Genomic DNA, 13855 nt, shown 5'->3' on the forward strand with positions numbered 1-13855 from the left:
CACCAAGCATTACCATTTGCCAATTTTCTCTAAATCCAGAGCTGGCTTTGCCACTGTAGTCTTGCAGGGCCTTATTGCTGGTCCTAATGCTATCTAAATTCCTCCTCCCATCCTTAGCTTTGGGAATCTACCCAAATGTGATGACTGCAACAGTGAAACACGAAGAATATAGTACAGTTGTGTACACTTACCATAAATGTAGTTGTTCGAGTGTATTCACTGTTGCAGTCTCTACTCTCCTTTACTATGCTTAAATACTTTTTGGTGTATTTGCTTTTATGTTGGAGGTATACCCTTGTATATATATATATATATATATATATATATATATATATATATATTTATATATATATATATATATATACATATACATATATATATATATATATATATATATATATATATATATATATATATATATATATATATATATATATTTAATTGCTTCCCATCCCATTAGGGGGACACCTGACATGTGGTGCAAAAAAAACTGATGTAATGGCGTTGGCTGCATGCTTTATACCCCTGACTACCTGACATCACAGAAGATGAGACAGCAGCCAACGCAGGACCAAAGACTTTGATAATCAGGCTGACTGAGGGCTACTGCAAACAGAAAACCCAAATGTGATGACTGCAACAGTGAATACACTCGAACATCTACATTTATGGTAAGTGTATACAACTGTACTTTCCACTGTTCTGAGGAGTTTATTCCCTTGAGCCACCCAAGAAAAAGGTGCTGGGGACTCTGTCCCAAACAGCAAGACTGAAGGTGAGATAGGACAACATAACATAAAGAAGTTATGTACTCACACTAACGTTCCATGTTTGTTCTCCAGTATCTCACCTTCAGCCTTGCTTCCCTCCCAGCCATCCCCTCCTCGAGTATCTAGAGGAATTTTTCTCAGAAATTGGCAGATAAGGTCTGATTCCCTTCTTGCCCTTTCTTGTTAATCCTTTTGACAATATGTTTTTTCAGATATTATCCTTTTGGATATTGTTCATATCATAGGAACCTTCCTTCTCAAACGAGATCCAGGGAATAGCCACTAAGCACCATGGGATAGGACTCAGTCTTGAGCCAGTAGAAGCTCTTGAGCTTTAGTATAGGCCGAGTTGGATCCGAGGTTTTGGCTCTGAACCCAAACAGCAAGACTGAAGGCAAGATACTGGACAACAAACATGGAAAATTATGGTGAGTAATAACTTATTTTTACTGTTTATACCCTTCTTGCATGGAGTGGCACAGCACTCAAGTTTTAGTTAAAATCATGTATTTTTTTTTACTTTAATTTGCTTTCAAACTGTAGCAAAACTGTTTGCTACAAGGTAGCAAGGGCTTGCTACAGTTTAGACCACACATGGAGCATACACAAAGGCAATACTAGCTTTTAAAAGAAAAATCTGATTGGGATCAGCTAATCAGTACCCTGCCTGCACGAAACATTATAGCGCTCATGTTTTAGTTTAAAAAAAGACTCTTTTTTTTAAACTGTAGCAAACTACTTGCTATAAATGTTGTTAACATTTGCTACAGTCGAAACCCTGCCTGCAAAGAGCACCATGTGCTCATGTTTTAGTTTAAAAAACATGTGTTCCTTTTAAACTGTAGCAATCTGCTTCCTACAAATGTAGCAAACAGTTGCTACAGTTTATACCCTGTCTGCACGGAGCTCTGCATCACTCAAGATTTAGTTAAAATAATCTTTTTTTTTTTTTTTCTTTTAAACTATGGCAAACCAGTTGCTACAGTTTCGACAACACATGGAGCACTACAGCACTAAGGTTTGACTAGAAATGCAGATCAGATTTGAATCTGTTGATCAGGCCACCAAAACGTTGTGCCTAGGGCAGTTACCCCTTTCACCCCACACTAGCTATGCTACTGTTACAGAGCACTGGCTTATTTAAATCAGAATTACCAAGTTACAATCTTATGATGCACTTTAAAAGAAGCATTAAACTGCTAATGAAGACGGTTCATTGGAGGATTAAAAACTGGTGCTATTGGGCAAGATTTTGGGATTATACGGAAACATGATGAGTTAGAAGTATGTATATTTTAGAAGCCAGGGCTGTGGGAATATGATACGTATCCTAATGGGTAATATGGAATGACACTACAAAAGAATAGATGTAAGACCATGTATGACAAGTACTAAATGACCATTTAAGGACAAGTGTGAGGAAATATTGTAAGGAAGGATGGTGGGACATTGGAGTTCTGACTTAAAATGTGAAGTTTGTGATGAATGAATGAAAATGGTTTGCTGCAGAGAGGAAAGGGGAGAGGGAATGCAGATAGATACTCAGGTACTCATTGATTATCTGTCAGCAAGGAAGACCAAACTAACATAGCTTGCGAGCATTGTAAACAGGCCAACTGTGACATGCTTTACATGCAAAGCTTTCAGTAGCATCATCTTGTCAGCATTAATAGAAACATATATGTTGTCTTATACAAATATTTAGCTAAACACTGCATAGCCAGAAATAAGTTCATGGCTAACAACCACTAGAGCTATTTTAAGCCTAGCCATGTATCTAAAATCTTGGACAAGTTCTGGTAGATTTGGTAGTGTAAGCAAGTGGCTTGGGAGATTAAACATTTACATGCAGGGACCTTGGAGATGAACCACTACAGGCTGCCTCAGGCCATTAGAGAGACAGCTGCCAAACCACAGTGAATTTCTGGTTTCCTATCCAATTGTCCAAGTTATATTTGAATTGGGTTAGGGATGATCTCTGCTTCACATGTGGTTATCATAAAAACTAAGTTGATAATACACATTGTGATCTTTAACAGTATTACAGGTATTAGCATTTTTGCAAGGGTGCAAGTCCCTCTGGTCTCCCACACCCCTTCATCTATAAACTCCAAGGTCATGTTGCCTTAGAAATATGGAGAAACTTCCTTACTACCACAGTTCCCTGATCATAAAAGTAATTGTTCTTCAAGCAAACATGGAAGCTGATTAAAATAAATTCCAGTTTACGGTATGGTTGGAGGAGTGATATGCACTAGGCATCTCTTCTTAACATATAACATGCAATCAGAGTTTACAGAGTGCTTGAAATAAATGTATAAAAACTGTAGCAGAGATTAAATAAATGGAAATTTCCTTGATGGCTCAGAACCTGTACTTTTGTGGTTTTCGTCTTTGTAACTGTTCCAAGTAATTATGCAACATATAATAAAATTATGTATACTGCAGATATATTGCCTGGATTTTAAGAATTGTATGAAACCTTCTAAAATGTTGCCCTCCTCCCTCTACTCACAAGTGTGGCCCTTCCCATCTCCATCCAGGCAGGCTCCATGTAAACTCTAGCAGGCTCCATGTAATCTCTAACATATACTTTTTAAAAAGTTTTTTTCTGAATATGGTTACATATTTTGTTAAATGTTTTTTTTTTCATAATGCATGGTTGGCTAAATATTTTTAGCTTATGCTCATAATTTCAGGATTTATTTCACTTTTTCATTAGCAAAAAAATATACTGTCCATAAAAGTGCACTGTTTGGGGTAGGGAGAGAGTTACAGTTTTGAGGGGCATTACATATCTGTTTACATGTCCACTGATACTATATTACAAATCTCTGGTGAGATGATGAAAAAGTGATACACGGAAACATCTAGGAAATGTATAGAACCATATACGTGGCACTGTTTTAAGTAATAATGTATTTTGTAATGTTTATGAGAGTAGCTAAGTAATTTTGATGCATGATAAGTTTTGGAAGTGGCAAAAGCAGAAAACCTAAAGCCATTTTTAAATAGTGTTAGCCCACAAATAATCAGTTTATATGCCACCAGTATCATGTTATAGAAGGCAGATAAATACATTTGGCAAAATGGCAGTTTTACAAACACGCACACACACACACACACACACATATATATATATATATATATATATATATATATATATATATATATATATATACACACACACACACACACACACACACATATATATATATATATATATATATATATATATATATATATATATATATATATAAACTTTCAGTTCAAGATACAAAGTAAAGAAGTGTGGTAAGCAATAAGAGAATTGATAAGTGAGGACTGAAAGGTTGGAAAAAAATAGAATTAGTTATTGCAGCAATGGAGGTTGAAAAGGACAAAATACGTATAGCTAGAGGAGTTAATATTGTAAGTATTTTTAGGTTATCTTGTCAGATAGGAAGCAATAACATTTTGCCCTTTTTTGCCAAGTGATCCTTAAGTAATCTTCTAAAGTTGAAGTAGTCTGAATCTCTTGTGCTGGAGGAAAGGGTAAGTACTGTAAAACTTTAGGGCCTAGAACTGAAAAGCTATGGTTACTGTATATTTTGGCTGAAGAGAATAAGTAAAGAGCTGGAGTCAGGCTTGGTTGATTTCTGAGGTTGTAAATCTTCTGCCCTATAGTCAATCTACTGCCTAGATGGGCGCATGCATTTTAATCAAGAAGTATGAACCGGAAGGAGCTGAGGAGGAGCTCAGCTGTCTGATGGAATGGAAAGGCAGTTAGTCATTTCCTAAACTGAACACTGGAGAGTATACATATTTTTAGCAGCAATTTTTAGGGATGAAATTTCTTTTTCTTTGAGGCAGAAGGAGTAGCAGGAGGAATGTATTCTAACTGAAAGGAGAATGACAATCTCTATGGTATCTCTCCCAGTTGGGGGTTAGTATAATGGTTAAGGTGTTGACTCTCAGACACAAGGTACAGTGTTTGATTCTCTCCTTTACAAGGGAAATTGAGCATGCTTTGAATGGCCTATTAAGGCAGCTAGCCTACTAATTAACTATGAAGCTAGGAAATTTCCAAACCCAGAAAAGGAGTTTTATGTATTTTTGCTTTAGTTTACCGGGTATATGGTGAAAGTTGAGGGTATTGTTAAGCCCATTTATTTGAAATAGTTGAGTTTCAAGGGCAATGTTATTGTTAATTTTGATTTTCAAGTCTGTGATGGTACATTTTAGTTTTGATATGGTGCTGAATGTCTCTAAATACTATTTTTAACAGTTGCAGAAAAACTCACTAAGTGAATTGATGTCAAATAATGCATTTTAATAAGATGGTATGCAACATGTACAATATACATTGTTTTTTCAAACAGCTTTATTGAATTATCACTTGTGACATAGGCAAATGTACATTCATATAAAAGTAATCAAACTATATTAACATCACACATTATACTTTACATATATTGCTATATATCATATAACCTAAGCAAAATTACACAAATTATTCAAGTCCTGCTTTTTTTTTAAACAAGAAACATTTTCATTAAACCATCATATACTACACAGGCTATCATACATTTATATAAATGAAAACAAACCACACCAACACAATCCTAGTCACAAGCATTTTATACCACAAACCATAATGACACACTCCCAGTTGCAAACATTATGTATCACTTATAATCTACCCAATCTTTCTCACTGAAACATTACCTAGCTTATTTAAGTCCTGCCACCTTTTAGACCTCATTCCTCCCTTGTATGTATTGTTCCCATAATTCCCATCTTTTCCTATGTAATTTACTCCTTCCATTTTCTAAAGATCTCAATTCCAGTTGTTTTACCTCTGTAACTATATTCACTGCTTCCAGTATAGTTGGCTTAGATTTTGATTTCCATTTTCTAGTAATTGCTTATTTTGGCAGCCACCATTGTTAGACACAGCAAGGCCGCCTTACCATGTCTAGGCAATTCCAATTCTGTATCGTAGCTCAGAAAAAATCATCTCCCTCGTCAGACCACTCTGCCCGCCCAGCATCTCCAATAGTGCATCCCACAGGGAATCCTTAAATTTGCCAACTCACCTCACTCCCAGAAAATATGTTTCTAATTACCTCTTTCTTCCCCTTCACACCTCCAACATTTACTGTCTACCTGAGGAAAAATTCTCTGGAGTCTACTTGGGGTATAAAAATATCTGTGTAAACATTTCCAGGCAAAAATCCTTAAATCTTCTAGATTTTGTTGCATATTTGGGAGACATGCATATATCACCCCATTGTTTCTTTGTGAATTGCTTATCCAGTCTCTCTTCCCAATCCTTTCTAACCTCCTCTGATTGATTCTTATAATTATCATGCAATATTTTATATGCTTCATTAATTATTCCTTTTTTAATGGCAGCTTCTGTTCTAGATTCTATTAAAAACTCTACCAGTGCTGGTCTTTCATTTAGGAGCACCCTCATTTCTTTCTTTTTGCCTATACTCTGATATCAATCCCTGATAGGGAAGGCAATCTCTAACCTGCAGTCCAAATAAATTATTGGGTTCAGGCGACTAGGCGGCGAGACATTTCCCTGTGGTACATTTGACTGGGGACACATAGCTGAAGTGACAGCTGCACAGAAATATGGCTGTTTGCAAATTCCCTGTCGGCAAAGAGAAGAATGTTTTGCCATGCCCACAACTTCAAGAGCCAAAGTCACAGGTGGAAAACAATGTCCATGGTCTCCATGAGACAGCAGGCAATATGGCAGGCATCAGCAGCAGGCTGGCCAGAGGGCATGTCAGTGGCAGTACAAATGCAGTGCACAATGAGCAGTACCTTTATTATCAGTGTGTGTGGACCATTACCCCCTTTACATTCTCTAGGGAACATTACGTAAAATGCATACTGGAGCATAAATGTGACTACAGTAGCCTGCAGGGTTTCCTCCATGCTGTAGCACACTTCTACATGTTGTAGTTACACAAGTATGTACTCTACACTGAGCACAACACTCATTACTTCTTCTGCCTCCATGCATTTGGTTATTAAAGCTATGAGCATGGCAGTATGTGCTTCTCTCTGTCCACAGGGAATTTGCAAACAGCCATATTTCTCTGCAGCTTACTGTCACTTCAGCCATGTGTCCCCAATCAAATGTGCCAGAAGGAAATGTCTCGCTGGCTAGGCGCCTGAACCCTAATTTATTGGCATCTTCCCATTCTATCATATTTCCCTGTCTAGTTATTTGCTTCTAAAGCAAATACAAATACAATAGAACTACCCCTGCAAAATAAGTACAAAGAACTAAGGAATCTTGTAAAGAAACAAACAAATAAGGACAAAATATCCTACTATAACTCTGGTCAACTCAATAGCAAATCCAACCCTTGTAAGTTCTGGTCTACTCTTAATAAAATTCTTTCACCAGGCTGCTCTTCTAACCCCTCCCCTTTCCCAAACAAATCTCATCTGGAAACTGCAACCCTCCTCAATAAACACTTTATTGACATAATCCAACAACTCACACCCTCCAACCCTAAAACAATGTCTCCCCCCCACCCCTCCCAAACCACTCAACAAAAATATTTTTTCCTTTCAACCTGTTCCCACTTCCTACATTAAATCACTACTTCAGAAGCTTAAACCCTGCTCTCCCTCCACAGCTAATCTTCCTCCTACCTTCCTCAAACTAGCTGCTAAAGCTATAGCCTATCCCGTATCCATTCTTATCAATAGATCAGCTCAAGAAGCTACTTTTCTTATCATTTGGAAATCCTTCTTCACTATCCCCCTACATGAAGGAGGAAACTCAACTGACCCATCTAACTACCAACCCTTTGCCATTCTATCCCCTCTCTCTAAGATACTCAAAAAATGCATTCACTCTCAGCTTCTCAATGATGTCTTCCAGTATAACCTTCTTACTTCCACTCAACATGGCTTCCGGCCAAACCATAGCACAACTACTGCTCTCCTATCATTCACTCAGATTATTGCTGAGGCCTGAGATAACAATCAACTCATATCCTGTCTCTTCCTTGACCTGTCCAAAGCTTTTGACAAAGTTTCTTACTCCATACTGCTATCTAAACTTGCTACCCTCAACCTATCTACTACCTCATTAATCTGGTTCTGTAGCTACCTCTCTTGCAGGCAGCAGTCTGTCAGATGGCTCTCATGCTGCTCTCCCTATATTCCAGTGCCAACCAGTGTTCCTCAAGGTTCCATCTTGGGTCCCCTGCTGTTTAACATTTTCACAAACGAACTTCACACATCCTGTAATCAATCCTCCCTCATCCAATATGCAGATGACTCAACTCTAATCTCCATCTCCAGCAATATCTCTGAACTCTATACCCTTACCCAACAGACCTTTCTATCCACTGAAAAGAGGTTGTCTGAAAATCTACTTATCCTTAACCCTAAAAAGATCAAACTCTAGCTCTTTCTTCCCCATTCTCTGTCCCACTATAAATCCACCTTTGCTATTACTTCTTCCAATAACATTATTGTAATACCTGAACCTCATACAAAGCTCCTCGGTGTCATGATTGATGATGAACTCAAACTCAACCTACACATACTCCAAATGTATAAAAAAAACTAACCACAAACTAGGCTTGCTATATCGCAACAAAAAATTTCTAACTCCTAATGCCAGATTGTCCCTGGCACAGGCACTCCTCCTCCCCTCCCTTCTATATGCTGCCCCAGTTCTAACTAACAGTCAGGCCACAACCTTGTCCAAACTTGAACAAACATACCACAGAGTAGCCAGATTCATTATGAACTCTCCTTACAACTCTCACCACTGCCTTGCACTAAACTCTCCAATGGCTTGAGCTCTCCCAACAACTCCTTCTATCGCAGTTTCAAATAATACACTCTGTACCATACAAACCATCTTGCTGCCCATCTCTCACCACTCTGGCATCCACCTATTCCCCATCTCACACAATCCGCACCTCTAATCACCAACTTCTGAATATCTACCAACCAAAGAAAAATGTGGGCAAACTCCTACATAAATGCTCTGTAGCCCAACCTTGGAACAAACATACATATGCTCCATTACCCACCCATTACACTTTATAAAAGAACTCAAACTTCACCTACTTAACACCAAGACTTGCCCCTGCCATGACCGAACTTAACTCCCCCAATACCCTTGTATTCTATGATAATCTCCTCTCCCTTTTCTCCTACTAACCTACTACATGTAAAACTCAACCCTCAAAATTTATATGTAGGTTTAAAAGGTATATGTCAATTTTTATAAACCTCTGTCCAATTTTGCAACTTGTATATTGTTACTTGCTTGATTCATGCTTTTTATTTTTGATTAACTTGCTTCTGGTACTAATTGTTTACTATCTCTGAATGTTATTCTAAAACATACTGTAAATTGTTTGTAACCGGAGCTTTTCTCTTCGGGTCTCCACTGAAAATGGGCTACTGGCCCAATTGGACCAACCCGGTTAACAAATGACAATAAATAAATAAATAAAGGCCTTGGTTCCTTTGCCGGTTTTGTGCAATAAATTCCGGCCCCCTCTTGCCTATTGTCTGTATCCCTAATTGCAGTCATCCCTATCAGCAGAATCTCCTTTCTCCATTCCCATGTTGGTTTAGATCTTTGAATACTTTCTGCTACTTTATGTGTATACTATTCTACATGATTATTGCTGTACTCCTTAAAGGCCTGCATCCAAAATCCCAGTCTCTCCTTGTTTCTTGAGCTACCCCAGGTCTCATCATCATCCCTTTCCACTTTGAATTATAGTTTTCAGCTTGTGCTACTGTATGTATAGGATTCTTAACTGTGTAGCTCTAAAATACCCCTTCAAATTGGGTAATCCCAATATGTACAATGTACATCTGATAAAAAGCTCAATGTCCTGAATTATCTATCATTTGATATTATGAATGTGACAACAATTAGGGAAGCTGAAACTTTTAAAAATGTTTGACAGTTTAAAGCAGGCTATAACAGTCAGGACTGTGATCACTTAATGGAAACTTTAAAAAAAGGAAAAAAACAGACATTATATAAGAGTCTACAAGTTTAACACAGAGCTTAGAAGCTATTGATCACTTAGCATCAGCTTGCAAACTGTCAATAAATATGCTTTTATAAATTTTCTGTGCTGTCAAAAAGCATGTTTATCAATGAAATAATCTATTTAATCATTGCTACCATAGGAAAAAGTTTGATTTCAGTTTCTATTACTCATGATCACTTATAGACAGTAGAGCAGATGCCAATGGATATGTTCCTCTGTGTACCAGATACCGTTGCTGCAGCTCTGTTAGTACTGTTCAAGTGTCTGATAGTCTTCTGACATCACCTGCTGCAGCATTGATGTCTAAATGCACAGTGACTTATTACAATGTTGCACATCTCACATGGGTACAAGAGTATATCTCCATATGTCACTACCCCAAAGTAATGCTATGAGTCAGAACATGTACTCAGCAACAGCAGCAATCTTAAAAAGCTCTGAAGGAGTAAAAAGCTCCCTTCCCACAAATAATTTTAGTATTGAATGTTTAGCTTTATTTTTGATTGCACTGTATTGTATTTAAGGTAAGTTGTCTTATTGACCCTGTCTTCTGCTACAGCTTAGTGACAGAGTTATATACGATACTTACACAGAAGACAATTGCATTATTTTACATAAAATGCCATTAATGTAGAGCAGAAATACAATGAATAGCTGAGTAGCATAATTTATTGTTGATATATTGTTAGAGTGGCACAAACAGATCCACGTATGTAGTAAAACTGACCTTAGAGGATATGCAGTCAAAGCTAGAAATGCGTACGCAATGATTAACTTTACCGAGAAATGGTATTGCACTCAAAACCATTCACATGAGCATGAAGAAATACTAGTGTGCAGCTACTAAAAGGTCTAAGACTGTGCTCCTCACGTTGCATAGGTGGCTTTAAAAATAAGCAGTTTTCATTATTCATCCCCAGCATTCTTATTGAGTGTTACATAATTGTTCTTATTTACTTCACAGGCCTTGGTGGCCCGTGTAGTTGTTGGCGTGGATGTGCTAAGTCATGGTTATACACACTATACAGTCCCTGACAGTTTCATTAGCATGTATGGCCATGATAGTGCAGTTAATCCTATAACAGTCTCTCTCTCTGATGAAAGTTGCATGTTTACAGAAATACAGCTGCAGTGATTTAAATATGTGTCTTTCCTCTTTACAGCTAGCATTCTTCACCCTTGTTCTCCTGCACCTCTACTTCCAGCTTTGCACTATGAGTCAGAAGGGGGTCCTGAACTACTGGCAGGAGCCTTGGAACTGGATAGAGGTCAGTATATGTACAGGGTCTAACAGCAGCCGGTGAGAGAGTTAAGGGTCTGTTTGTAACATCTGTGTTATTGTGTTTTCATAAAAGTCATTAGAAATGGATGGACATAGCAGGGTTTTTTTTTCTAAAATCACTGCAGCACAAGCTCCATTTCAGGTATAAGACCTTCACCATTATATGATGTAACATCACAAAGGGTCAAGAAGAGATCCTTTGCTTCATACAGTTAAATGTTTTCAGGTTTATGTGGGGAAGATCATACTGGAGTTCATCATTAAGACACAAGAACAAATGCATCATTATATCTACTTTGTAAATGATAGAAAAAATGCACAGCAAACATTCTGTAAATCAAGATTTCATACTCAGAGTAGTGCATTATCATTACATTAGGGGCATTGCTGCCTTATTCAGGTCTGTCTCCACTTTTATAATTAAACTAAAGAAATATAGACCAGACTGCAAAGTTCCTTAACTGACTTACTATCCATCATCTCTTAGTTTTTGGCCTTTCACTCCTGCTGTAGGTGGATGCATGCTGCTTGCATTAAAACTGATTGTGACATCAGAACACAAACTAGATAACTGTATTGTGAGTCTGTCTCATCTACCCAATTGTTGTGGCTAGTCTGAGTTAGCTGCACCACTATGTCTTCTATCCCATCTCATGCTTCCAGCAGTCCCCACGATTTCTATCATATATCTTTTGTCCTGCAATTCATAGTTAGTTTAAATAATTCCACAGATTCATCTTCTGACATCCTTCCCAGTAATTGATTTGACCTTCCATCAGCCCTTCCAGTGGAAACAATTTTTCCATGTCTTCTCTGAAGTATTGGCTATGGCTTCTCCTACATGGGCTGTCTTTCCTTTCTGATATTATCTCCTGATCACCTCATTTTAAGAAATGAATTAAGCTGTCATAACCTCTCTTCATATGCCATGCCTTCTGTCCCCCACACCAACATACCAACATAGCCCTTCTATTTTGTATTTTCACCAGCACTTTGGCTGGCCTACCTTTTCTTATTGCCAGCTATCATCTTCCCATGTTTGGATTCCACGTTCACAACTACATTATATTTATTATCTTGTGTGTGTGTGTGTGTGTGTGTGTGTGTGTGTGTGTGTGTGTGTGTGTGTGTGTGTGTGTGTGTGTGTGTGTGTGTGTCTATACAAGCACAGACATGTATACACACGTTATATTATAAATATACATGCTGCTTCCATTGATTCATAATACATTATGTTACATTACCTTGAAATATATATATACATATAAAACATGCACACATTACCTTGGCTTTTAAAATATTTTTTATTAGTTGTGACAAATTACATTATCTGTATATCCAGATATGGGGAATTATACAGAATTTATAAGTAAAAAAAAATCAAAATTATTTAATCAAAGATAACTATGCATACTACTTACATTAGCTTTTTGCCAGTAAATAACACTTATTCATACAAATTATTTATTATTGTTTCAATAAAAGTTATGTTGTATTTTATCTGATGTTAAGTCTTCATTGTTGAGCTGCTCCTCCAAATGAATCGAATTAGACCAGTCTTTGGAACCAATCTTCTTTTATCCCCACAGGTATTCTTATCTTGCCAAATTTTATTCCTTTATTTGCATCTTGACTGAAAAAGTCTGAGAACTGAGGGGATTGCTATGTTTCTGTTTCTTTGAGACTGTTTTTTTCTTGCTAATGCCAAAATGGACCAAAAAATGGGTATTGATTTGTTTTCATATTCTCTGGAATAGGAACATTGACTAAACAACATTTCTAGCAGTCTTAAGATTATCAGAACACAATAGCTGAATAATTATCATTTTCCCAGTATTATTTTATAATTGAACAATCAAACATATATTTCCACTCTCCTTTTCTTCTACTTTACATCTCCAGCAGTTGGAATCAGGATGTTATTATTTTAGAATCTATATGGGGTATAAAATGCATGATAGAGATATTTCCATGTGAAAACTTTCCAATATCATGCAGATGTAGTTTCCCAACAGCATAGCAATTTGTATGAAAATCTGTGATATCACTGCTTTCATCTTTAAAGAAAAAATATTTCTCATTAACACTTCTTTGTAAATTGTTAGATATTCATATAAATCTGGTAAGCCGCTGTGGTGCAGCGGTTAGTGTTGTCGTCTCACAGCAAGAGGTTCTCCTGTTCGATTCTTGGCAGGAGTGCCTTTTGTGTGGAGTCTGCACATCCTCCCTGCGGTCGATTGACATTAAAGACATGCAGGTAGGTACGAGTGTGAATGGGCATGCCTTCTTTGAAGGTTGGGCGTCGGGCTGGCAACTCAGCACCATAAAAATTCACTGCCAATCATGAGCGGAACGGAGTTTCTCTGTGGCGACCCCTAACCAGGAAAAGCCGAAAGACTCACATTCATGTAAATCTGGTAATATATGTATAATTGTAAGCGTTGTTTTGTACACTATTTGGCTTATGTATTGATTACATCTGTTATGCCCTGATCTGTATACGGTATTGCTACAATTATCTTGAATATATATTCTTATTGTTTGAATCTAGGGCGGCCACGGTGGTGCAGCAGTTAGTGTTTCTGCCTCACAGCAAGAGGCTCTCCAGTTCGATCCTTGGCTGGGGTGCCTTCTGTGCTGAGTCTGCATGTCCTCTCTGCAGTCGCGTGGGTTTCCCCTGGGTGCTCCAGTTTCCTGCCACATCCCAAAGACATGCTGTAAGTGGATTGGATACTCCAAATTGGCCCTAGGCATGA

At 37.6% G+C, this 13855-nt stretch overlaps 1 protein-coding gene across 1 annotated transcript in view; it reads left to right on the forward strand.

Annotated features, from left to right (window-relative positions):
* Positions 1-13855, forward strand: part of PKD1L1 (polycystin 1 like 1, transient receptor potential channel interacting) — a 1345235-nt gene that overhangs the window by 1110300 nt on the left and 221080 nt on the right. Inside the window, exon 49 of the mRNA XM_044065604.1 lies at positions 10981-11085. Within this exon, the coding sequence (XP_043921539.1) occupies positions 10981-11085 (105 nt within the window). The remainder of the gene's footprint in view (positions 1-10980; positions 11086-13855) is intronic.

This window comes from Protopterus annectens, chromosome 3.part0 (genome assembly GCF_019279795.1).
Source record: "Protopterus annectens isolate FY-2018-M chromosome 3.part0, PAN1.0, whole genome shotgun sequence".
Lineage (NCBI taxonomy): Eukaryota > Metazoa > Chordata > Ceratodontiformes > Protopteridae > Protopterus > Protopterus annectens.